The sequence below is a fragment of the Ammospiza caudacuta genome, chromosome 18 (genome assembly GCF_027887145.1).
Source record: "Ammospiza caudacuta isolate bAmmCau1 chromosome 18, bAmmCau1.pri, whole genome shotgun sequence".
In the NCBI taxonomy this organism is placed as follows: domain Eukaryota; kingdom Metazoa; phylum Chordata; class Aves; order Passeriformes; family Passerellidae; genus Ammospiza; species Ammospiza caudacuta.
Window position 1 is genome coordinate 13,992,854 of NC_080610.1, and position 27,124 is coordinate 14,019,977.

Consider the following 27,124-nt stretch of genomic DNA (forward strand, 5'->3'; position numbering starts at 1 on the left):
TTTATGTGAAACTGGGACAAAAACCAGCAAAGTAATTAACTGCATTCTGCATAATTATGGGTAGAAGACTGTAGCCTCACTAAAGGCTGACAGTCCCACCATGGGCTGGTGGAAGCTGCCCTGGCAGCAGGGATGGCACAGCAAGGACTGGTGATGCTGTGTACAATGAGATTAACTTTGAGAAAAAGCTGAGTATGTTCAGCTCGCTGCATTTGCCATGTTTAGACAACTTAATGAGACAAGCCAGAGGCAAACCACCACAGGCAGAACATGTGGCAAATCAAGAAGAATGACATAATTTGTCTTGCATTAACCAACTGCAATATACACGTCTCCAGAACGAAAGATCAGGAGGAGAAGCAATTCCGAGCACGTCATATCTTTGTACGTACACAAAGAAATTCCTCTATCTTGAAAGCTGCCCAATTAACACTTGACACCCACTGTAATTGCTGATGCTCCTTGCTGCCTTTATCAGATCACAGCAGAACCATAACGAGCTGTCTGAAAGGCCTGGCAGAGCGAGGTGAGAGCTGGCAGTGCAACTGGGAAGAACAGAAAACACCCAGCTGAGGGTTCCCACCACGCCAGGGCTCATCTCTAGGGGCACACAGACACAGGGAGGCGTGCTCCTGCCCAGGGACACAGCAAGCCAGAACCTGACTGGAGAATTTATGCAAACCCCAAACTGTTCAGGTACAAAGGCAGCTCCCCAGGCCCTCCCACAGCAGTGGGACCTTTGCTAAAGACCACCAGCAGTCCTGGTAAATCCTTTCCCTTCCAAAGGCATGGCCACCTAGAACTTGGTTCCAATATTGGTTTTGTTAGGAGTATGTTTAGTGATGGACCCTGCAGAAGAAAACCACAGGGTTCATCCTACATCTGCTGAATGACCCCACCTGTACTTGCATTCCTGCTGTTTAACAGAAGGAAATTCATCAAGAAGCAAACCCCAGCCTTTACCTCTAGTGAGATACATGAAGATGCCCAGCACTTGTACAGTCCCTCTGCAGCTCCCCAGCACACAGGCCAAGATCCCTTTTCTTGATCTGGTAGAGAATCCTGAAATATTGCCCCAGCAGTGGAGCAGTGTTGCCCATGAAGGGACCTCCACTTCTGGAGGGCTCAGTGCCTCAAGAAACATGTCTGAAACAAAAACCTGGTTGCTGCAAGGCCCACGGATTCAGAAGGGAACCCACAGATGTATCAGGCAGAAGGATTTGCCCCTACAGAATCTGTCTCCCCCTGGGCAGGGGTACAGGCAGGGAAATTGTGCTCTTACCCCAGCTCATGCTCCTCCAAGGGGCCTGGAGCTGAAGAGATCTTCACCAACAGCAAAAACCTCCCTGCAGACTACAAAAAAATCTTCATTCTTGCCTGAAGAGCATTTGGCTTCCAAAGCAAACTCCAGCCCCTTGCTTTTCCTTTGAAGAAACTTAAAATAGGCCTGGGAGGGGAAAGCAGGCAGGAGAGCAACTTCCCGGCCATGTGAGCTCCCGTGGGGACGAGGAGCCAGCCCCACGAGGCAGCAGAGCAACCACAACCAGAGCAGGGAGAGCCTGGGATTTTGCGTGGGCTCCTCTTAAAGCGAAGTTTAAAAATGGAAGAGAAGGAAACACGGGAGTTATTTTGAGAAAGCGGATCTGAAATTAGGAGGCGGCACTGTCTTGGACCGGCTCCAGCCATGGTTCCATGCAGCACAAAGCTGCTGCAGCTGAACCGTGCTCCCGGGGTTATTTATAGCACCCCGTAGGCTGCAGGGCTGGGATGGGAGGGGTTCTGCTTGGGACCAGCCATGTCCTGCACACAGATAAGCAAAGCCCTTCCAGAGGCAGAGACTGCACACAGGATGGTGCTGGAAAAATTCCTGTCCTGGTACCCGGGCAGGCAGGGCTGTGGGAGCAGCATGGCAAAGAGGCAGGCTGGAGAGGGATTTTGTTTAAAACAAAGTTCAGGAGAAGTGTGGCTGAAGTCAGCAGAAATCATGGAAACCCTCAGAGACACCTCTGTGCATGCAGCAGAAAGCAAGCAGCACAGCCAAAATGTGCTGGGACCAAACCACAACCTGGCAATGCCCGTTCCATGGGGAAAGATTTTCACTCCTACAACCACAAGCGCTATTTTTTTCTGTCCTTTAAACCTCAGCGTGCTCTCTCTGAGAGCCAAACCACCCCAGCAATTTGCTGCTCTCCACACACACAGAGCAGGTGGGATGAGCCCCAGTGCTGTGGAAGGGAAAGCAGCTCTAACACTCCTCCCTCCACAGCTCCTGCAGGCACGGCCAGCACGGTGCTCTGGGCACACCAGGCACCAGTGCCCTCCCCTGGGCTCTCCCTGAGCACAGGGAACCTCAGCCAGCCTCCACGGCATGAGCCCAGCCCCTCTCACCTGGCCCAGGTGATGCTCTCCAGGGCTGCCTGCGGGATGCAGCTCCCCCAGCTCCCTGTGCTGAGCTGGAGCCATCTCCCCACCCCACCAGCAGTGACAGAGCACTGTCCCCAAGGCTGGGGCCAGCAGGTGATGCAAAGGGGGTTACAGATGACTCATCACATCAGTAAGAAAACAGAGGAAACCGGTGACATGTGAGCCATGTTCACACCAGTTCACACCATTCCCCATCCACCCTGCACAGTGTGACAAAACCACTCGTTTCAGTTCTTTGCTGCTCTCTGGCTTTGGCTCATCACTGCCAGTTTCAGTCCTTGGCTTGCTCACACCCCATCCACAGCCAGTGGGGAGCCCCCAGACACAGCTGGGTTTCCACTCACACTCACTCTCACCCCACTCTGCTCTCTTCTACAGTGCCCTTCAAACACACACTAAGGTTAAAGTGATGTGCCAGCCACTGCAAACCATGGCTGAGCATTCCACCACCCCAAAACTGCTGGAAGTGTTGGCATCGCACAGAAAACTTCCAGAAATCCACATTTCAGCCCTGCAGCAGCTACAGGAAAGCTCCAGTCACCCAACCGAAGAGCCAGGGCTGTGTTGCAGTCTGCCTTCCAGCCTCCAGCAGATTTGGGATCTCTGCAGTTCTCATCACTACTTCCAAGACCTAGAAAAGCAGGACATGGCCTAATCTGGTCTGGAAAAGATATTACATTTAATCACAGACAAATCTTCAAAGTCAATACACCTGTTGGAAACTCTAGATCCTGAAACAGACACCAGGACCCTTAAAAAGCCAAAACAAATGAAAGTTTCCTTAAAACGCAATAAAAAAATTAAAATTCCCAATGACTCCAGGGTAATTGTTTACATTTTATCTTTTTAAAAATCTTATTATGTAGAAATGTCAATAGTATCTGAATTCTTGCCTTTCTAGTTTTCCTCCAGACTTTCCAAAAGCCCATTTTGCATCACCAAGCTCAGATGAGGCAGAATAAAAGTTATTAGAAACAAAAGCAAAACAAACAAGACCCTTTCATCAGCCGAATATGAAAAGCCCCATCCCAACTACCATGTAAACCAGAATTTGAAAAAAGCCTCGTAGATTAAATGCTCAAAAGCACTTTTACTGTTAAGGTCTTATTTACTGCAGCAGCTCCGTGCTGACGAGGCAGGCCCCATTCCTCCCTTTCTCATGTAAATCAGGAGTTCATAGAAAATCAGAGTTCTACAGACATCAAATCCCTGTAGGATCTGAGTCACACTCAGTGTCTGTGAGTGGTTAACGACAAGATTATATTTTGCAATGCTAAAAATCTTCATTTATTTATTCTCTTATTTATGGATGGGGCATTAATGCTTTATGGAGGTATTTGAGGGTAAACTGATAGCTGGGAACGTGCTCTGCACAGACACAACAGCAGCAGGGGATGGAAAAAGTTCCAAACAGTCCTTTGAATTCCAATTTTACAGCATAATGCTGGATTTATAGATAGATAGCTGTGCCCTTTTGAAGGAACAAGCATCAAGACAGAAAACGAATTAAAATTTAATCTTATTGATTTCCACCAGCTCAATCTCAAGAGCGAGACAGACGCTGCTGCTGCTGCTCGCGCTGCCTGCACTGCATCAAACCCAGTTTTCCCAGGGCAGGCATGGGCTCCCCTGGCTGCTGGCACCCACAGGGTGACACGGGGAGACTGGTCCTGCTGTGGTGGGGCGCAGCACGAGGTGTCCCCTCCCTGGCACGGTGGCAGAGGACGGAGTCACGCCACGTCCTGACGCGACCTCTGCGTCCGCGATAAAGGAGCGCAATGTCTCAGAGGGAGCTGACTGAGCTGCTTTGTCTGCTGGCCTCTGAGCAGCAGCCCTGCACGACAGGGACCTCCAACCACCCTCATCTGCGGGCTCCACATCACCACAATGGTCAGACAGATGGCACAGGTACCTCTTGTGCACATAAGCAGGAATTTTTGGGACGCACAGGAGAATTCACCCAGCCAAGCCTTGTTGGGCTGATGGGTAGCAGCATCCTTCAGGACACACTGCCAGCCCTGTATCCCAGGAAAAGCACAGAGCAATGCTGCTGCCCTCCCTGAGCACAGCAAGGGACTTGGAAATTTCTGTTTAAAGCACAAAAATATCTTCAAGCCTGGGTATGTTCAATTGATTTCAAGGGAAGTCAGGTGCAAGGAATCCTGTGAATGCCCAGCGGAATAAAGCTACAGCTAAAAATACACACAGATGATCTGGCCAGGTTGTGGGGATTTGAGGTGGAAGAAGGGTAAATTCTGTTGATACAATAACACATCCCAGAGCTGCAAATTAAAGTCCTCAAGGAGGCTGTGTCATACAGCCACCACCTCTGAGGCGCCAGACTCAGCAGAGATCAGCTTTCTTCCACAGGGGAGACACTAAAATCACTCACAGGGTTTAATTTAGGAGATCCCCAATGTCTCCATCACTGTCAGCCTCTTAACTGAGGCATCCATCCCAATCTGATTTTTCCAGGTAGTTCTGCGCCACCCTCCCAGCATCCAGCTCCTGGAGAGGAGCCCCTGAGCCCCCTGCAGCCAAAACTGTCCCCTGAGCTTCCCATGGCACTTTTCAATGGCTCTTGGCAATTTTAGCCCCCAGAACTGTTTTCAAACACAATTTTGTTTCTTCAAGGATGAACACACTTTTGAAAATATGACTCAAATGCTTCTGTCAATGCTGCCCACTGTCTGTTGTCAGGTTAGTCCACAGACAGTACCAAAAATTTTAACTCCCTTTCTCATAATCCTTTCAGAAATGGTACAGTTGACACTTATGGTTGAAATTTTGGCTCAGATACACAAATGTGTGTTTTTCTGTGTTATACTGCAAAGATTTCCCAACAAGTACATTTTTGGATGAGACTTCACAGCCCATCTTTGGACACAAGAGAAAATGGCTTGGGTCAGCACACAGCAGGGGAAAAGGCACCTGGATCTTGAACATCAACGGCTCCTCTACAATCCAAGTCTCCTAAAAGCTTCCCAAATGCAACCACAGCCTCATAATCCAGGATATGACTGCAGTCAAGAGCAGCTTCTCTCCACTCTCCCCCAGCAGAATTTGTACAGTCACCCTTTTTCTCTGGAAATCAATTACATGTCCAGCAGAGTGTGGCAAGAGGGGATTACAGGTCACATTTTCCATAATTATCCTCTCTGACACCGAGGAACTTTTCAAATCACACACGTTAAGTAGGTCACAAGAGGGAACGGCAGCGTGATGGGCATTTAGCATCAGAAAACCTGAATTTGGAGAAAATGGGATCCAGCCCAGCGCCGCCCTCATCCCAACCCCGCATCCATCCCCAGCTCGGTGGTGAGAAAAATATATAGACTTCCCTGATGAACCATAAGCTAAAATTAGAAACCATTCACGCCTGCAAAGCCACAGCTATCGCCAAAAGGAAAGTAGGTCACAGAATGGCTGGCTAACTTGATTTTCCGGCTTTTCTAGCTGCGTGTCCTCAGGTAACCCCTCCTCTCCCATGGCCCGTTCTGGTGCCTCCTTTGTTGGGCTATGACTGCGGGCAGTGTGCGGCTCTGAGGGGCTGGCAGGCACGGTGGGAACAGGCAGGGCAGCGCCTGTGCCCGGGGGACACAGAGCCAGAGAGCCTCACACAGAGAGCCCAGTCTCACACAGAGAGCCCAGTCTCACACAGAGAGCCCAGTCACACACAGAGAGCCCAGCATCACACAGAGAGAGAGCCCAGCTTCACACACAGAGAGAGCCCAGCTTCACACAGAGAGCCCAGCTTCACACAGAGCCCCAGCTTCACACACAGAGAGAGCCCAGCTTCACACAGAGAGCCCAGCTTCACACAGAGCCCCAGCTTCACACAGAGCCCCAGCTTCACACAGAGAGAGCCCAGCTTCACACAGAGCCCAGCTTCACACACAGAGAGCCCCAGCTTCACACACAGAGAGCCCAGCTTCACACACAGAGAGAGAGCCCAGCTTCACACACAGAGAGAGAGCCCAGCTTCACACACAGAGAGCCCAGCTTCACACACAGAGAGAGCCCAGCTTCACACACAGAGAGAGCCCAGCTTCACACACAGAGAGCCCAGCTTCACACAGAGCCCCAGCTTCACACAGAGCCCCAGCTTCACACAGAGAGAGCCCAGCTTCACACAGAGCCCAGCTTCACACACAGAGAGCCCCAGCTTCACACACAGAGAGCCCAGCTTCACACACAGAGAGAGAGCCCAGCTTCACACACAGAGAGAGAGCCCAGCTTCACACACAGAGAGAGCCCAGCTTCACACAGAGAGCCCAGCTTCACACAGAGCCCCAGCTTCACACAGAGAGCCCAGCTTCACACAGAGAGCCCAGCTTCACACACAGAGAGAGAGCCCAGCTTCACACACAGAGAGAGCCCAGCTTCACACACAGAGAGCCCAGCTTCACACAGAGAGCCCAGCTTCACACAGAGAGAGAGCCCAGCTTCACACAGAGCCCCAGCTTCACACAGAGAGAGCCCAGCTTCACACAGAGAGCCCAGCTTCACACAGAGAGCCCCAGCTTCACACACAGAGAGCCCCAGCTTCACACACAGAGAGCCCCAGCTTCACACACAGAGAGCCCAGCTTCACACACAGAGAGCCCCAGCTTCACACACAGAGAGCCCAGTCTCACACAGAGAGCCCAGCTTCACACACAGAGAGCCCAGCTTCACACACAGAGAGCCCAGCTTCACACACAGAGAGCCCAGTCTCACACAGAGAGCCCAGCTTCACACACAGAGAGCCCAGCTTCACACAGAGAGCCCCAGCTTCACACACAGAGAGCCCCAGCTTCACACACAGAGAGCCCCAGCTTCACACACAGAGAGCCCAGCTTCACACACAGAGAGCCCAGTCTCACACAGAGAGCCCAGTCTCACACACAGAGAGCCCAGTCTCACACAGAGAGCCCAGCTTCACACACAGAGAGCCCCAGCTTCACACACAGAGCCCAGCCAGAGCCCAGCCTCACACACAGAGCACCCAGCCTTACACACAGAGCCCCAGCTTCACACACAGAGCCCAGCCTCACACACAGAGCCCCAGCCAGAGCCTAGCCTCACACACAGAGCACCCAGCCTTACAGAGAGCCCAGCTTCACACACAGGGCCCAGCCTCACACACGGAGCCCAGCCAGAGCCAGCAGAAGCCCCTGCACCAAGCTGCTGCCTCCCACCTGCTCGGGGATTGGCACAAGGGCTGGCTTGCTGCCCCTTCCACAACGTTGCTCTTTAAAGATCGTTTCAGGCTTTGCCAGCACTTCTGGGGTGCTTTCCTTTCTCGCCTCCTCCTGAGGCTTGAATATCCTCTTTTTATTTGCATTTCTTAGCGTGCACTGCCTCCCTCAAGCAAGCCACAAGCCAAGCCATGCGAGTAAATCTGGCTTTCCTTCCCTTTGTGCATGGGCTGGAGCCCTGGCTCAGCCTATACCAACGCTTTTCCCACAAGCAGACCTCCAGGCATCAACTTCACTGCTTTTCCACGGCACAGAAGAGGCGGAAAAGCTTAAAATTTGGCTCAGTGACCTTCATCACTCTAAATCAATACATTTCTATCTGGCTTGCAGCCTTTGCTCCTACCAACTCACCTTGCAATTAATTACAAAGCTGCAGGTCAGCACAGGAGTCTGGGCCCCTCCCACATTCACAGAGATAGAAACACCTGGAGGATCTGCTGCCATCAAACCCACCCTATTGCTGACCACCATTCACTCTTTTCCAACTCACAATCTCAACTGACTCTAATCCCAAGACCCTTCCTCTTCCAGCTTTCCTCCTCCTGGCCCCAAAGGCAGAGCAATCACCACTAAAATGCATCCCAAACATTCAGTACAGAGAGGCTGAAAGCTGAGCCCCTGAATGTTCTTCAGAAGGGCAATTACATCCTGATTCCCACCCTTGTCACTGGAGCTCTGACAAAGACAACACAAAGCACACCTTTCCCTGCAGCCCCAGCTCAGCCTCTCCCTGCTGTGGTACAGGAAAGGCTCCTTCCACCCTCAGCCATCCCAGCTGGCCAGGGATGCTGCCAGTGCTCTGTGGCCCACAGACCTCTCCAAAGGAGGAACCTGCCTGCAGCCTGCTCTGGTTTCTGTCGAGCCAAAGGGAAGGTTCTTGGTTGGAGTCTCCTGCCCACAGATGGGCTCCTCACACACGACACGCAAGGGAACTTGACAAGAACAGGGAAGAATCATTGCTTGCCCATCCCTGGCAGAATTCAGACATGAACACAGAGCCAGATTTGAAATTATACACAAATCTGGTGTGCAACGTGACCTTTGTTTGCAGGGCACCCACCTGGAATGAGCGCACCCATCACAAAGGCTCATGGTGAAACCCCTGGCACCAAGCTGGCTGGGATCCCCCTCATTCTGACAAAGGGACACCACCAGCTCTGAGCACTGTGTGACAGTGTCCCAGGGGTTATGGCCATGGGCACTGTGTGTGACAGTGTCCCAGGGGTTATGGCCATGGGCACTGTGTGACAGTGTCCCAGGGGTTATGGCCATGGGCACTGTGTGACAGTGTCCCAGGGGTTATGGCCATGGACTCTCCAGGAGAAATGTAGAACTCCATGCTTGCCCTCCACAATCTCTGCCATCACCCATGGCAGAAATGCCAAGGGACCACCCTGAGGCCTGGAGAGCAGATCCTGTCTGCTGTAAGGTGGTAGCAGGAAGTGTGTGACCCTTCTGCTGGCAGGGGCAGAGACAAGAGGTGACAAAGCAGGACAGGGGGCTGGCAGGATACCCAGCCCTGAGCCCCAGCTAATGGGGACTGCCACAATGCAGGCTGCTGGGGATGTGAGGGCTGAAGATCACCTTCCCCTCCTGCCTCACCCTCACCATTTCTTCCCCTTGTAATGTGGTTCAGCTACACAAGACTGTCCAAGGAGGATGGGGCTCAATTGAACAGGAATAAAAATATTTGAGAGCTCACTTTTGAGCCTCCCCCTTGCACAGGAGGCACAAGTCATCTATCCTAGGACCCCCAGAGAGCGCCCTTGGTGGTGAGAATGGCTTTGAGAACACTCAGCAGTGCCCCCAAAGCCCAGAGCTGTGCAGCCATCACCAGCTGGCGCCTGCTAATGCTGCAATCACATCGACCTCAGCCTTCACCCACTCACACAACAGACCGTGCCAGCTCAGGGAGAGCAGCAGATGGAAAAAGGAAAACCAGGAAAATTGCCCTGCCTGGGAGCGCAGGGTAGGCGATTTTTTTTTTTTCTTTTTAGGAGTCAGGCACCTGGATTTCTGCAGCTCCCAGTGAAATCGCAGGCCTCGCAATTCAAAATAATTAGTGACTGGTAGTTTTCCTTTTATGCAAAATCATCCTTTTTATCCAACACCTAAATGAAAATGAATATGCTTGATTATCTACCAAAGGGCCCAATTTCTGAGCCTCGCTCCGATGCACACAGCAAAATTCATCTCTCCTCGGGCTGCTGTTACAGGCAGGGGCTGATAAATGAGCGGTCAAGGCAGAGATCCAGAGCCAGGGATGCCAGCCTGACCTTTGCTAATGCTATTTACAGCATCAAATATCCACAAATCCAGCCATGGCTGCATCCACATCCTTGCTGCTCCAGCCTGGGGGGCTTAGGGACAGCCAGGAGAGCTCACAGCTGGCCTGCCAGTATTAGAGCAGCACAGATGTCACCCTCCATCCATGCAGCCCACCCACCACGTCAGAGCCCACCCCTTGAGGCAGCTTTCAAGCTGGTTCACTCCAAAGGAGAGGATGAAGCAAACTGTTTAGCAGAGAGGAGTCTGAAGCATCTCTAAGGCAGATCACAGGAAACCCCCCGGCCTGGTTCTTCAGAAGACATTAGTGCTCATCTGCACCATCCTCACACCATCCTGACAGAGCTCCATCCATCCCACTCCCATGGCCTCCACCCCAAAGGTAACAGCCAGGAAAATCCCCCATCTGATCCTCACCAAGCTCCCCATCATCCCTGGCCACGATGACATGGCACAATCTCACATTTGCCCCTCCACCACGTCCAGACTCACCCTGTTCTCGTCGTAGATGATCTGCACCAAGCTGCGATGTTTGGACTCGATAGGAGGGGGAGAGATGGGTTTTTCAGGCTCTGGTGGTTTGGCTGCTTCTTCCTCCAACTGTTGCTGTGGAAGGAGAGGGGGGAGGAGGAGGAGGGTGAGTCACAGCAAGGAACGCAGCCGTCCCTGTCCACACGAGACACTCTGAGGTGCCCTGAGCGAGGCAGAGAGCGCCATGGCAGGAGAGTTCCTGGCAGCCAGGGGAGAGGGAGGAGAGCTCCAGCAGCCCCGGCCACGCAGGCGCAGCGCTGCCTGCCCCAGGCACCGGCCCTGTGCTCGTGGCTCGGCGTGCTTGGGGTATGGAGGATGAGGACCTGCCTCAAAGGAGCCTCCTGGAACGGGCCCCAGGCTAGAAATAACGATTTTACTGGGAACACTTAAATGAAACCACAGCTCCAGCCCGGCTCCTTGCTGCTACCTGCCTCCGGAGCTGCTGCTGCGTGCAGGGAGAGGTGGAGGAGCCAGGGGTGAGGTGATGAGCAAGGCTGCTCTCCAGCCTCAGCTTCCCCTTCCAATGGAGTGGTTGGAGGAGATGCCTTGGGATGACTGTGCTTCATTAATGACTCGTGCACCAGCCGCCCCTGCACTTTGCAATATCACCTGGTCAGCAGCTAAACCTGACATTCCACCTGCAACACTGAGGTGGGAGGAGACATCCCAGCCCTTCCCATAAGTCTGAGGAACTGCTCAGCTGAAAGAGGAAATCCCAGATTGCTGCAGGCTGCTCCTGGGGCCAGCCCGAGGAGGGAGAGCTGAGGAGGGAGAGCGCAGCCGAGCGCGGCAGCTGCGGGGCAGCACAGGCACGGGAGAGGGAGCGCCTCTCAAAAACACTGACGGCTTTTCCCTGCTAGGCTCTCATCTCCAAATCTTTGCTGTTTTTTCTTCCTGCAGCTAAAGCATCCCCTGTTGAAGCATGAGGAAAATCGAGTGAGGAAGAAAATGCAGCTGGGACTTGGCTTGCACAGAGCACAGCACTGATTTCCCAGAGACACTGGTGGCTGTGGCCTGAGAAGAAGGTCAGCATCTATTCCTCCTCCCCATCACCTCTGCTCCTGCTGATGACACCTCAAGCACACCGGGGTAGGAGGATGCATTTGGGATGAACCCAAGAAAGCACTTAAGCACCCAGACAGGTTGAATGGCTTGGCTGAGAAAACACACACTCCTAAAATTGTGTTTCAATGGATGAAGCCCCCCCATGCTGTGCACTCCACCTCCCCATAGGTGGATACCTCTCCCCATAGAGGGAGAAGCAGCAGTTTAGGGAACACCAAGATAAGGCCAAAAAAGCTGCTGTTGCCAGCCAGAGTGAGGAGCAGGCTCTGGCAGTGCAGGAGAGCCTGTGTCCCATAAATTGGCATCACCAATGGCCTTAGAGTTACTCCAGCCATGAGTGAGAGCAGCCAGGAACTGCGCAGCCTGGAGGGGGATGAACCCTTCCCAGCACTGCAGGGATCTGTCCCTTCCTGCCTGCAAACAGCCACACCACGGTGGCACTCTGAAGGCTCCAACCACAGGAACAGCCCTCAGCCCTCTGCTGTTCTCAGGTGGCCCAAACCACAGCACAGGGGACAAGAGCTCCCTGAGAAGCCACTGCTGAAACCATGGGCTGCAAAGCTGAATTTGGCACAGTTGCAGCACTTCCAGGACCTGCCAGCTCTTCCCTGGTGTCCTCCTAAGGCCCCCTATCACTCCCATGGGATAAACTCCAAAAACTCCAAACAAGCCAGCAAAAAGGATCAGATACATCTACTTCTCTTGGGGAAAATATTTGTGTTTAAAAAGAAAAAAAGTCAAAGCATCCAAAACTTGGCTACATCGTTCTGGAAACCCACAAAAATTCTGCCAAGTGGTCGGGTGTGCAGCTAGGGATTTCAGAGGAGAGGGTTTGATGGCCTATCAGGAAACGAAAGTTTGCCACTAAGTGGAGGCTCATTAAAAGCAGCTCATTAGAAGAAAAAAATACAAATCTAATTATAGCTGAAATACAGTAGAGAATTCAACTCTATTTGCTGTGGTGGGGCACTGTACGGATGTTAAAGGGCCAGATGCTGGGTGAGGATGTGAGGAGGGGCTGGAGGCAGCACACCTGACTGCAGCCTGGACAGCTCCTCCTGGGAGCCGTGGGAAATGGCAAAGCAAAATAGGTCAGGGTTCCCAGACAGGGACACAATGGATTTCTTAAAGGTCTGCCACAAAAGCCAGGCTGGGACTGTGACCTTTACAGGGAGAGAGCAGGATGAGAGATGAGTCCTGACGGCTGCACACTGCCTCCCTCACTCAGCAGTGGCTGCCCAAGACCTCCCTCCTCTCCCCAAACAGAGGACAGGGCAGCAGTGTGGAAGGGATGCAAGGTGCCACCATCACCCACAGGGCAGCCCATTCTCAAGTGGAAGAGGTGCCCACTCAAGGAGAGAGACCCTTTGGCTGGACCATGTGCTCCAGAGGGACACTGCAGGTTGCAGCACTGGTGGGAAGGTGGGAGATACTTCAGGAAGGTGGGAGATACTTCAGGAAGGCCCCATCCCTGCAGGAACCAGCTCCCTTGCTGCAGACACCTGCCTGCTGAACCCAAGGCTGTCACACACACACCTGGGCACTGGGGATGCTCCACCTGCCCAGGCAGAGCAGAGCCTTCCAGGCACAGGGCAGCTCTGGAAACCATTTCAAAGAGAGCACAGGAAACCGAGCAATGGAAGGGGAAAGGCTGGAGCTCTCCCAGCCAGCAGCTCCACCTCCATCACCAGGTGGGAGTGTTGTACTCCCGGAGAGCCCTTGGCTGAGCTCGGCGCCCAGGGAGGCTCAGGCTCTGCCGCTGCACAGAGCAGCCCAGCAGTTTATTTCTCCTTCAGAGCCCGGTGCTGCTGCCAGGAATAAATGCATAAGGATTATCCTTCCCTGTCAGGAAGAGGGGGAGAGAGGACTCGGAGAGATCTGAGCGCATATGGCGCATGAATGAGCGGGGGAAGGCTGACGGAGGTGGCCTCCTGCCAGGGGTGTGCAGGGTTTGGGGAAGGTTTCTCAGCTTTGCTTCTTGCAAGGTCCAGGCAGAGCCTTCCCTGCCATTTTTGGAACAACCAGAAAGAGAGAGATGGTGGATTGTGGTTGGTTGGGATTTTTTTAAGCTTTTTTCTTTTTTTTTTTTTTTGCGCAGCCTTTCCATACAAGTGTGTTTAATTACCCTGAGAAGGCCTCCCAAAGACAGAGGGGAAAAGCATTAGGATATTCTGGCTGCATGTGATTTCTCCCCTGCTCCACTGACGTTCCTGCAGGAGCAGTTTCTGTTCCAGGCTCACTGCTTTCCCTCACTCGTGCTCCTGCACTGACAGCTCAGATGCACAGATGCACAAAACGTTCCTGGAGCATCTCAGACAGGACCCCCTGCTCCAAAATCACTTTTTCCCAAATGTGCTAGCTCTGCTGGAGGACTGTGATGGGGAAGGAGGCCATAGTGGGGGGGTCAGTTTTGCTACCATATAACTTTGCCACCATGTGCCAAAAGTTAAAAAAAAAAATAGAATAAAAGGAAGGGAGGGGACACTTTTACTGCCAACAGCCACTTTCACCTTCTTCCCCATTTAACAGAGCATTTTTGTGGGCAGGAAGAATCATAAAATTTGTTCCTAGGGAAGAAATAAAGCAACTGAACAGCCAACAATAAAAACCCCATTTCCTCACGGAAAGACAGTTTGATTTTAAGGGCGAGGAGCATATGCTGCTCCTGTCAGCACCAGCAGCAGCTCCTCAGCACCCCTGAAAAGCCAGGCAGTGGATCATCAGAGCTGTCAGTGCTCCCAGCTGCCATGACAGGGACCTTCCCTCCCTGCCCATTTGGGAAGCCTTTTTCCAGAGCAGGAAATGATCATGGTTGGCATCTCTTTGCTCAAATATGAGTTAAAAACATAGGACAGCAGCCAGGTGCTCCCTCCAGGTGGCAGAGGGGAAGGGCTGCCTTCACCCCAAAACCAGCAAGAGGAACCTCTGTGGTTTCCATGGCTCCAGATGTTCCTCTGGGCCCCGTGAGCTGGCACACAGGGCTCTGCCTCAGCCCCAGCACAGCTGCTTCTGCCCAGACACCTCTGCAGCAACACATGCCAAAAAGGGTCCTTGGCATTAATTAAACCATATTGTCTGAAAACAAAATGAAAATATTCCTGCTTTGTCTTGCAGGACAGAAAGGAACTGTGTTTGGTATGGGAAAATAGAGATCTGATGGGGAAGAGCAAGTGCATGCTCATTCTAAGGAGCTTCAACAGTAGAGGTTTTGCTCCATTCCCAAATTCCAATGCAGCTACAGCCCCTTGGGAAAAGCCATTCCTCTTGGGCAGTTTGGGATTAGCCATCAGGGAGTTCAGAAACTCATCCCAAGCAAAGAAAATAAAACAACCAGAAAAAAAAAAGAGGCAGTGATTTGCTTTAAAAAGTGAAAGCCTTTAAGTCCGTGTTTTTTTCACAGATGTCCCTGAAGGTTTTGTCATATTAATCTCTTAATGGGTTTATGGTAATTATGTACAGGCCAGCACTGAGTGGGCCATCCTTTTGCTGAGAAGTGCTCCTGTGCAGGGTAAAGCTGCAGCCAGGAAGATCAGATTCAATCCCTGCTCAAGCACAGCCCTGACTGGAGCTGCACCAGATGCTGCTCAAGGCTGCAGAGCTGGCAAGCCCCAGAGAAAGGGGACTGGATGCACTGGAAGGGACATTTGGTCATTGCAGCAATGTTAAACAGCCCAGTACTGAACACTGGCAGCAACAGCAGCACTGGGGAGAGACAATTGCTGGAAAGGAGAAATAAAGAGAAATAAAGGACCTGGTGCTGCACTGGGCTGTCCAGTGACTCGGACAAGCCAGGCTGTGCTTCCAGCTCTGCCGCTCACCACCTGCACATCCACTGCCAAGGCACTGAGGGCACATTTTTCTCTCTTTTAGGTTCTCTGACATGCACAGAGCCACAAGCTGGGTTTCCAAAGCATCGTGTGACCAGCAGCTCCAGACTGCAGGCACAGCAGCCACCACCCATGTCACAGCAGGGAAACAGCTGATCCTGTGCACTGGCACTGCCACTTCCCCTCCTGTGGCCACGCAGGGACAAGGACGGGCCCTGTGGCACCATGCAGAAGCGAGGACACGTGCTCCCCTCCACACCACAGCCTCCTACCTGCTTCTTCTTCAGCTTGGAGATCTGCTGCTCCACCATGGTGATCTCGCGGTCCACGCGGTCCATGTTCTGGATGAGCTCCTCCTTGGAGAGCCGCGCGGGCAGCAGCTCTAGCTCGGCCTCGCCGTGCGCAGGGCTCACGGGGGACACAGGCTCCAGCTTGCCAGGCAGGCCACGCTCCTGCCAGGGGTGAAACAACACATCAGCTCTCTCCCAGGAGACTCTGGATCCTTCTCTCCTCCTCCCACAGCTCCCTGGCCCATTCCCAGCCTCCTGAGATGCACAGAACCCTGAAAAAACCTGCTAGACGAGGGAGTACCAGCTGCCAGATCACATCACCACAGGGCTCCACAACCTCCAGCAGCTCCAGAGACAACCAGGTTATTCTCCCAGGGACACGACAGCAGCTCTTCCTCCTGACAAAGCCTCAGTGGCTCCCACCACCTTGAGAGCTGCTCATGTTCTCACAGGATCAATAAACCATCCATATTCAGGAGCTCCCAGCACCACTGTCCCTTCAGAGGGCTCAAGGCAAAAATGAGACACCACAGTCACATCCTCCTTGTGCCACAGAGACAAGAGCAGCATGAACCATGCTGAAGGAAAGGGGCTGGGAGGGCAGCCCTTGGGAGGAAAGCAGGCTCCTAGCTCCTTCATGGCTGTCTTTCTCCATCTCTTCCCAAACCCTGGGGATACTCTGAGTGTTGCATGTCGAATACATCCACCCAAATATGGAGAAAAAGGAGATAGGTGAGTCAAGATAAAAACAGACCGAACTGACATTTTTCAAATTCCAGGTAAAGAGGCTCTCAGCTCAACAAGAGCCTTCAAGTCAGAGAGACTGGAGAGATCAGCAAAACCTCCATGACAGGGAGCAGCAATAATGACCCAGGGCTGAAGGAAAACACATCAAAACATTCAGCTTTGTCCCCAGCAGTGCAACAGCTTTGCTGAGCCCAGGATGCAGGAGCATCCACAGCCACACTGCCTCAGGCATGGCAGGAGCACCCACAGCCTCTCCTGCCTCACCCTTCCCCTCTGCAGCTCCAAACAAAGCAGCCCATTTCTGCCATCCCAGCTGCCTGGATGAGCCTGCCCACCACAGGTGAGCACACCTGGGCTGAGGCAGCTGTTGAACAGCCACCACCACACAGATGGGATCACAGCACAGCACCAGCCTGCCCTGACCCAGGATGCTCCTCTCTGGCAGCCACCCAGAGCCTTAATTGAAAGTTTATCTATTCATTTGTTTAGTGAGTGGATGGATTTCTTTTCCTGGAGGGGGAGAGGAGGAGCAGTGGCTCCAGTGGTAACCCTAAACCAGTGCCAGGCTGGGCAGGCAGCACAGGGCAGCTGCTGGGAGGGGAGGGAGGAGTGATGGGGCAGGCAGACAAGGCAAGGAGCTCACACAACTCTGCCACCTTTGTAACTGCAGCCCTCAGAAAGCCAACATTGTTCTGTGCTCTCACTGCCCTGCCTCAGCCCATCCACCCAGGAGCACAAAGGCACCACAAGGCTAAGCTGGTTGTGTCCAGCATCCTTCCAGAAGAGAAGCTAGAAGGACACGAGAGCTTTCTGCAGAATCCTGAAGAGAAGATCCTGTCTTGTTTTACTTTCCCAGCATTAGATATTAAAAATGGTCAGTCTGCTGACATGGGAAGGCTTTGTGATCTCCACAACTGGGTTTTTTTTTGTGGTTTTGGTTTTTTCTCAACTCAGGAGGAGCAGGACAACCACAAAAAGCAAAAGATAAATTAGCTGTTCATGAAATCTTGCTCAGATTAAGGCACAGGAAGGGGAAGTGGCAGTGGGTAGGTTTTTCTAAAGGAAAGGAAGCTACCTGCCAAAAATGCAGGAGAGAAAGGCTCCTCACTGTGCACATGAAACAAATGATACTTCCTCTTGTCTGCCAATGTGCAGGACAGGGCATCTTTAAACTCCTACTTGGAACAAAACACCTTGGGAACCTGGGTCCTGATACATTTTTATCTTTTTACCTTGTGGAATGTGAAGCAAAAGAGCAGCAAAGCTGAGTAAGGGAAATAGCTGCAAGTCACAGCACAAACATCATCATCATCATCTGGTACTAGGAGATGATTACAGCAATAGAGAGAGGCAATGTCCTTGCTCCTCACATACTGGGCACTGTCATGTCACAAGTACCTCTCTAAATCAACAAAATGACAAGCAGCAAAAAGAAGGAAAAAACAAAACTAAAGAAAACAACAAAAATCTCGTCTGTGCAGTGCTGCCATCCAAAAAGCAGAGCTCAGGGATTTATGCAAGGCATAAAGAAGCTCTCATAAATCACAAAAGTGGCTTGAAAAGAGGTGTGCCAAGACCAGAGTCTCCTTAGAGCATGGGCAAGACCCCCATGCTCAGATATTTCAACCAGTGCTCTGCCTCCTACAGCTCTCAAAAAACCCTCAAAATATATTCCCCTGCTCTAGACAGTGTCATACCCTGAGCAAGTGCAGTGTGAAATGTGAAATTCTCCTTATTAACGTGAAGTCACAGACTTCCCAACCAGCAAGAGCCAGGAGAGGTGGAATAAATCTGCTGGAGGGAAGAAAACAATTACTGCATTACTCAAGTTGATATTTTCTCAGTAATTATACTGCTTCCATGTGATTTGTTTTTACACATGGCTAACAGCTACTGCAGCTCCTGTTTATCCCTGGCCTTGTTTTGTGATTTATATGATAACAAGGGTGGGTGTGAGGGGGGCAGAGGCTGCACAAACCTCCCCGCAGCAAGAGGAGGTGCTGGCACTGAAGAAAACAATTATCACTGAGGAGGTTGCCAAAGAGCAAGGCCAGACTTTGGGGTGGGTTTCTTCTACATGCTTAGGAATAAAAATTCCCAACACAGCTAACGGAGCAAGCCTGCTATTCACTATTGAGCAGTGACTTTAAATACATGCAGAAAAGAGAGGAAGGAAAATGAAAAGCCAACTGCCTATTGAGGCCTTGAAGAAGTAAGGCTCTAGGCAAATTTGATGTCCCAGCCTTCAAACACACCAACATTGGGGTCACAAGAAAAAATTTCATTGGGAACCCCAAGTGTGGTCCCAGGACACAGTGGAACCTGCCCCAGCCCATCTCCACCTGTTTATTTTGCATTACTGACCCAGCCTTTGATACTTACAGAGAAGTCATGTGAGGTGGAGGGATTTAAACACACATCTATGCCCTGCTTCAGCTCAGCACCTACAGCTGGATGCAGCCCAGCCTTCCTGCAGGGTCATTTTTCAGCTGCTTCCCACCCTCAGGAGACAGCACATGGGGAGCTCCGCTCCATCTGCACCTGAATCTCACTGCAAAGTGCATTTTGACCTTGCTGATCCCTGACTGCATCAGCTGGAGCTCCCAAAGCTGCAGAGCCCAGCAGTGTGTCCCAGGAGAGCAGAGCTGCCTGCCTGGCTGAGCTCAGGTCTCAGCACTCGGTGTTTGCCCTACATATCATCCTCCCTGAGCCCGGGCCTCTCTGCCTCTCTAATCCAGACCATTAGTGATGCTCCCCCAAGCCCAGGACAGAGATTTAGGGATGCCAACATCATCTCTTGCACAGTCTGTTCACTTTCTAATTATCAGCCAGCAGCAGCATTTCCTGCTGCAGCACCAGGAGGGATTAAGAGGTGTTGTCTTCCACTCCTGCCCACTCACACATCTCCTGTCCTCAGGGCTGGAGGAGACTGCCAAAGCAGGGAGGACAGGCTGGGGCCACTCAATTTGTGCTCAAATTAATCCCAAAAAAAAACCTCACATGAACTTGGGGATCTCCTTGTGAGGATGCCTCCACCACCTGAGCCTCCCATGGCAGCACAGCCAGAGAACATTCCAGCACTGCCCCAGCCAATATCCCTCCCAAAGCCCATCCATGTGGGGACTGCAGAGCCAGCAGCTCATCCTCCCTGCCCAGCAGCCCAGGGATGAGCAGCATCACACTCTGAGCCCCCAGGGCTTCCCACACTCCCTGGGATGGGAACCAAGCAGGAAAGCAACACCCCAGTCAGGTTTTTAGGGAAAAAACACACATATAAAACTCCTAAGTGAGTGAAATACAGACTGAAGGAATTTGGTTTTTTAATTGGAAAAGTGTCCAACACATTCTGACATATCTTAAGCCCCAGCATGACAGCACTGACAGAGGGGAAAAGTTATGGAGCTGAAAATTAATGTCTCCTTTCCCTGGGGAGGTGCACGAGTACAAAAAGTCAGGGAGTCTGAGCAGTGAAAAGTACATCGAGTTACTGCAATTCCTTTGTTCCTGGCCATCTGCTGTGCTAACGGCTCTTTCTGCTGCCTGGCCCTCCAAATGAGGTTTGAATTCTTAAATTCTGCTGGGCTCTTGCTGGGCTGCCAGAACGGGATGGAGACCTGAGTGTGCTCTGGGGAGCACCTGGGTGTTGCCCTGCAAGGCCAAGCAGTGCTCCCAAGGGATGCCAGGTGTGGGACCAAGGCAGCATCCTCCTCCTTCCTCCATCCCCACTCTCCATGGCATGTGCAAAACAGGGAATCTCTCTCACTCACTGCATGCTCTCATGGGAATTCATGGAGCTGGAGACCAAGGAGCTGTCTGAAGACAAAGCCGAGTTTTTAATTTTATTTTTTTTTAAATAGATCTGACTTTATGAGCAGGCCCACGAAATTCCTTTCCTCTGTAACCCAGCTGAATTCCACGCAGACAGAGCAGAAAACATCCCAACAATTTCTAAAGCCTGCACGAAAGTAGGTCAAAAACCTTCCCCCAATGTTTCAACAGCTTGAAGCAATTTAATTGCAAAACCAGTACCAAATGCTGACCCCTCCCTCCTGCCTCCCCTGCCCGGCAGATTTACGAGGGTGGTAAAACCTTGCCAGCCAGAGCCTCAGTAAATGCAGTAACCAAAGCCTCGGATCTGGTTTTACAAAACTTGCTCATGCTCTAAGGAGCTGCTCCGTGTGTTCAGTGAGCAGCTGCTGCCTCTGGATTTCACACGGCACAATTCTACAGCAGCACCACCAAACAAACACCTTCACGGGCTCAGAGACAGCCCAAAATAACGGGTCAAATTCGGAAATCCTGACTCAGGCAAACTCCCAGCGCCGCCGAAGGCATTACCCAGCAAATGGATGCTGTGCCTCTCATTCCCTCCCTGCTCTCCCCATTAGTGGATAATAATTGCACTGAATGCCAACGCTCCCCACTGACTTACAGCAGTGATGGATTCTCACCTACCCATCTACTCATTACCACGAGGAGCTAATTGCTCCACCTCTCATTAAGAATTCCCCAGCACTGCCTATTCTGCATCCCTGATTTTCAGCTGACTTTAAGTTTGTTCAAACAGTATCTGTCTGGACTGAAATTTTCCATGCTGAATATCGGCTTTAGGCACACTTCCACTCTTTTTTTCCTTTTTTCTTTTTTTTTTTTTTTTCCCTAAACAGGGAATCTCAGCCAAAACAACTCTGTCACTTCCAAGAACAAGTTTACAAGAAAATATGCCTTTCTGCAACATTCAGAAAGATTCTGGGAACTTTTTCTTTGAGCATCTTCAGTACAGTTGATACATCTGGTAAGACTCTCTGCCAGCGATTTGCCTTTTGTTAACACTGAAAAAGTGTCCAAGTCTAAGAAAAAAAATTAATAAAAATCTCATCTTGGTGCTTGCCTTAGGGGAATGACTTGGAGCTGAGCAGGCAAGCAGAGCGAGGTCCTGGTTCTGGGAAGCTGCAGAAAGGTATTGCAGTTTGCAAAGGGAAGGAAAAGGCTGAGATGGAAGAGATGCTGGCACGTGTGGAGCATTCCAGGCCAACAGCAAGTGCCCCAGAAGAGCTGTGAATAAATGCATGGTTTGGGCAGGTATGGAAAGCCGGGATGGAGCAGTGCAGCCTGAGCTGCTCAGCACAAGCACAGCCTGTCCCAGGCTCTATCAGAGCTACAGCCAACACAGGGCCCTGCTGTCCAGCACACAAGGGGAGGACAAAATCTCAAACTCTTCCACTCCTCCATTTGCAATTTAAAGCTCTTTCTGTAATTTGTTCAGCCAGCAGCCACCCGTGCTGACACTGCACACACGAGCTCACGTTTGAAACCTCCTAAAAAGGAGCAAACTGTGATTGCACGACGTGCCGAGGCAGGGAGGGAAATTTTTAATTGCCCAATTTGGCACTCAGCCAGGCAGTGGGGTCACCCCCGGCTGCAGAACAGCACTTAAAGGCAATGGGGAGCTCATGGCTCCTCCTTGCTGGGGCTCAAACCTCCCCTGCCCTCCCTGGGGTCAGCCCATTTTGGGCAGCTTTCACAGGGATCTCTGAATCACCACCAGAGCCTCTGTCTGCATTTGTGCCTGCTGCTCAGGGAGTTTCTTCAGGGAGGCAGGGAGGGTGCCCTGCCTGGGGGTGCAGGCACAATCCCCAAACCTCCTTTGGCAGCCTAGAGAGCACCTTGTCACCCACCCAACAAACCAGGGGAATGAACACTCACTCCATGCCTTTAAAAGCTTTAGTCTCCTATTTTTTTTTTTTTGTTTTTTTTTTTGTTTTTCAATACCACTCATCCTCTTTCAATTACCACATGCAGTAAAGCAACTTCTGAGTCTTCCCAGCATGTCAACCAGGCAGGGATGAAGCATCAAGGTCCATATTAATCCCAGCAGGCAAGTTCCCAGTGCTGGAATAGTCCCAGCAGCCAATCAAGCACATAGAAAGTCCTCCAGGCCTAGGTGCCATGTGAAAAGCAAGCTCAAGAGCTGTAAAAAGGCTTCTGCAGAATAGAAATCCCTTTTTATACCCATGCAATACTCCAGTGAACAACACAAATGCCACTGCACTGCTGGGACAGTGACATCCACACCCATCAGTCCTGCACAAGTGGGAGCTGGGCACCACATCTGCTCTCTGCTGAGCATCCCATAAAAATACAATTTCACACCAAGTGGAAAAGCTACATCAGCCAAAAATGCAGGCAGGCAACCAGTGAGCAGGGCTGCAGCCACAGCAAACCTCCTCCTGTGCTCCCAGGAGCTCCACAGCATGGACAGGACAGCAAACCTCCTCCTCCTGTGCTCCCAGGAGCTCCACAGCATGGACAGGACAGCAAACCCTCCTGCCCTGCTCCCAGGAGCTCCACAGCACTGACAGGACAGCAAACCCTCCTGCCCTGCTCCCAGGAGCACTGACAGGGCGCTCCCAGGTGGGCTGTGCCCCAGGAAGCCCCAGCCCCTTCCTTCACTGGGTGATGCCAGGTGCATCCTCCAGCACATGGGCGAAGATGGGGGGAGGAGGAGGGAAAATCCACCACGGCAGCTTCTCCAAACCTCACTGATTTAAAAATAAAAAATTGAGGGGAAATGAAAAGACAAAAGCCCTTCTCAGCCTGGTGTTATCAAGCAGAGGAAATGAGACTTCTAAAGCTCCCATTCAGAGAGGAGTGGGGGAGAGAAATCCCACTCCAGACGCACTTGAACGAACAGCTTTTGAAATGGAAATGTTGCTCTTCAGAAACATTTAAATTTCCTCCTCTTGCCAGGGAGGAGGCAGGAGGCCGAGGAGGAGCAGGGACTCCTCAGCACACACATCCCAGCGGGATGCACACAGGGCAGCCCTGGGAAGCAGGGTTTGGCTGGGAGTTAATCAGGATGGCATACAACATCAATATTGGGAAGCTGGCTTGAAGGGGAATCAAATTTAGAGGGTTTGATTGAAGACAGCTCTATTTAACCACTACTGCTGCCAGTGAGATACACTGAAAGGCAGCTCACACTCCTTCTCTCACAACCATCACCCATAATTATTTTACCCAAATCCCAGAGCCTGAGCTGCCTACTGGGGAGGAGATTGATGGAAAAAGGAAATGCAAACAAGATCTACAATGGTTTGAGCAGCAGCTGAGCTGTGTTGTGGGACAGCCCAGAGCTCCTCTTGCATGCAAGAGCCATTGCAGCAAGCCACGGCTCCCAACAAGGCTCCCCAGACTCACAGCACAGGATGGTGAGTCCCAGGGTGATGTCCTGGCTGATGTTCAGCCCAGCAGCTCCCACTCCAACTGTGTCACCTCCCCAAACTGAAGTAACTGCTGCAACGGAACCCAGCGAGCTGTGCCTGCCAGCTGCTGTCACCACCTCACTCCGGTGTCCCCAGGGTCACCAACTCTGCCTGTGCTCTCAGGTATAAGAGGCAGGACATCAAAAACCCCTGAGCTGTAAAACCACGAGGGACACAGTGGGGACAACACCTCTGCTGCCTCTCCACCGCCTGAGGAATCCCCCCCAGGCTGCACAAAGCACATCCAGTGACCGTCCCAAACACCCCACAGGCAGCTCTGGGACACACACACAGCAGGGATGTGGGACACAGAGCACATCCAGTGACCGTCCCAAACACCCCACAGGCAGCTCTGGGACACAAGCAGGGATGTGGGACACAGAGCACATCCAGTGACCGTCCCAAACACCCCACAGGCAGCTCTGGGACACAAACAGGGATGTGGGACACAGAGCACATCCAGTGACCATCCCAAACACCCCACAGGCAGCTCTGGGACACACACACAGCAGGGATGTGGGACACAGAGCACATCCAGTGACCGTCCCAAACACCCCACAGGCAGCTCTGGGACACACACACAGCAGGGATGTGGGACACAGCCCCAGCAGCCCAGCAGGCTCAGTGCTGACAGGAGCACGGGTGGTGCACAGACTGTCAGCTGCACCATCCATCAGAGCCCAATGCTCAATGCTTCATTGTTCTAGTAATTGTGCAGACACGTGGAAGGGGCTGCCTCGACACTGGCCACTTGTCTGAGGAGCACTTTGCTTGTTTGAGGAGCCATTTCCTTCACTGCTCTGCCTGGTTTTCCATCAGGAGGTGGCATCCTGCAGTGCCAGCCATCCCCAGCCCACTGGGCAGGATGGTGGGAGGAAACACAGCAGGATCTGCTGCTCCAGATCTCAGCTGGCAGCCAAGCCCTGCACCTCAACAAGCCCAGGAAAACATGCAACATAAACCTTACATGGGTGTTTTGGGTTTATGTGGAGATTTTTATGCCATAATAACTCTGGCCCCATTCAGCAGCAGAGATGGGCTCAGGGTGTTGGGAGCATCTGGGTGTCTCAAATCTGTCACACCTTCAGCATCACTCACTCTGCCATCAGAGCAAGACTGACCATGGAAAAACCAAATACCACAAGAGCTCGGGACAGAGCAGTTCCCAAAGGCCCAGAGCAGAAACACCACTTCTACCTGTGAATGGCTGTGGGAGCTCAAAACCACAAACCTCTCCCAGCCTGTTCCTGCAGCAAACCATGAAGCACCTCTGCTTCCCCAGACCAGGGAATTACACAGAAACCTGAACATCCCAGCTCCCATAGCAAGAATAAGCCCACAGTGAATTTGTTATTATCTGTTAGCAAAGCAGCAGCTTCCCACCAAGGCTGGAATTTCCATCTTGGTTTGGCAGGCACAGGGCTGTGAAATGATTACTGTGTTTACTTTTCCTTTGCTAACTATAAAATCCCATTCCACTGCCCTGCCAAGAATGACTGAAGCTAATAAAATTCAGGCATTTGGAAGAAAGCAATAATAAACCTCCCTTTTGGGGCCTTTATGATGAAATTTCCCCACTCCAATCAGCGATTATGCTGCATTCATGAACACTAGTGATGTCTCCAAGTGCACCCAGATTGACTCAAATCAATATTTAGCTTTGCTCGAGACTGGGAGTCTTTCTCTTTGTGGCAGCTGAAGGCAGAATCACTGAACAAGGCTAGAAGAAGCCTTTGAAAAAACAGCTTACAAGAATAGGAGGCAGCATATATAAATATATAGATATATCAAAAATGTAGGCTTTTCATTTACCTAAAAACCTACAGAAAATATACACACATGATTTCACGCATTTACAAATCTCTCTCCAAATATAGTGAAAGCCTTTCATATAATGCACTGTATATATTTATATACACATACCTGCCTATTCTTTGGGAGTTTTTAGTGTTTGAAAGCCAGCAATGTTCCTGTGTTTACATCTGCCACTCTGTCTGCTGCTGAGGCAAAAACACATTAGCTGCTGGGGGCAATCTGTTCTACATCATACCTGAGATGGCTGGCATGAAATAAAATAACACAGGTCTGAAAATCAGCTTGAAATAAAAGCCTGTGCTTGGTTTGGTCACGTCACCACATGGGACAGCTTGACCTGCACGAGGCAATGGCTCTTTTTTAAGCAGTCATGGGAACAACAGTGTCCAAAGTGGAGATGAGAAGGCAGAAAGGATCACTGCTGCTCCTCAGGAACAGCACAGGAGGAGACAAATCAGACCCTGTTGGGGCAATGACCAGAGCACATTGCTCAAAGTCAAGCCTAGAAGCATTGCTGGGCAGGCAGAGGAAGGGATGCAGTGCCATGGCAGCAGAGAAATTCACTGTGGGCATGTGCTGCAGGATGGCACGGGCTCTGCAGCCCCGGGTGGATCCCTCAGCACTGGGAAACACCACCAGCACTGCCCATCTCCTCCTCTCCTGCCTGGCACTGCCACAGGACAGTGCTTCCTCCTCCCAGGGGCAGGATTACGCCAGATGAAGGCAAGCAGAGCCTGGGCAGAACACTGGCACCGGCAGAAAATGCTCTGTCAGAGCACTGAGATGACCAAAGAGCAACTAGACAGAGGCCACGACTGCAAGGAGGTGGCTCAGGTCATTTCATCCCACATTCTGGTCATTTCATCCCACACTGATTCTCCCCCACTAACTCCTCCTTTTGCTCCACCAAACCTGGGGTAGGACAGAGCTCACTAGCCAGCTCTGCTGCTGGGTAAAAGCCCATTTCCAAGGACAGAGGGAACAGGCTCCACTGTGCTCTCGCTCCTTATCCTCCTGGAAAAAGGTGCCAAGAATTAGAATTACATTTTTCGAGAGCAGCAGAACAAGCCAAGGGCCTGTCAGCTTGTCCTAAAACAACCCCTCTCTGCTCCCTGAGCACACAGCCAGCATTCCTGACACACACCAGCGTCCAGCACCCCCGGCCCCCCCATGCAGCACGGGGGAGCCAAAAACCCTCAATGTGCTCTGCCTAGAACACAGCCAAGGAGCTTTTCTGTTTAAAAAGCAAGTTTAGGTCCAAAAAGAAAGGAGGTTTTCAGCGAGTGATTTTAACTAGGCCCTTTGGCACTCGACAGTTCCTCTCTTGTTATGGATGCTGAGGGTGTTGTTAGGAGATGAAGCTCCACGAAGCACGAACGCGAAGTCACAGAGCTTTAGCAAGGGCTGTTGCCATGTTCAATATGTTATTACAGCTCCATCACCACAGGCACAAAGAGCAGCACCTCATCTCTGCCAAATCCATCACTGAAATCACTCCCCCACTCCATCCCCTCCAGCAGCAGCAGGCAAACACCATTGATTGCTGTTGCATCTCCTCCACAGCTTGCACCCCACGCTGGGAAGGAAGGTATTAGCATGAAATACCCTCCTCCTCCTCAAAACACAGCACCCAG

At 51.7% G+C, this 27,124-nt stretch overlaps 1 protein-coding gene across 1 annotated transcript in view; it reads right to left on the minus strand.

Moving 5' to 3' along the window:
* NCOR2 (nuclear receptor corepressor 2) overlaps positions 1-27,124 on the minus strand; it is a 224,697-nt gene that overhangs the window by 98,674 nt on the left and 98,899 nt on the right. The window contains exons 5-6 of the mRNA XM_058816892.1: positions 15,646-15,825; positions 10,443-10,556 (exon numbers count right to left, since the gene is read on the minus strand). Of these exons, the coding sequence (XP_058672875.1) occupies positions 10,443-10,556; positions 15,646-15,825 (294 nt within the window). The remainder of the gene's footprint in view (positions 1-10,442; positions 10,557-15,645; positions 15,826-27,124) is intronic.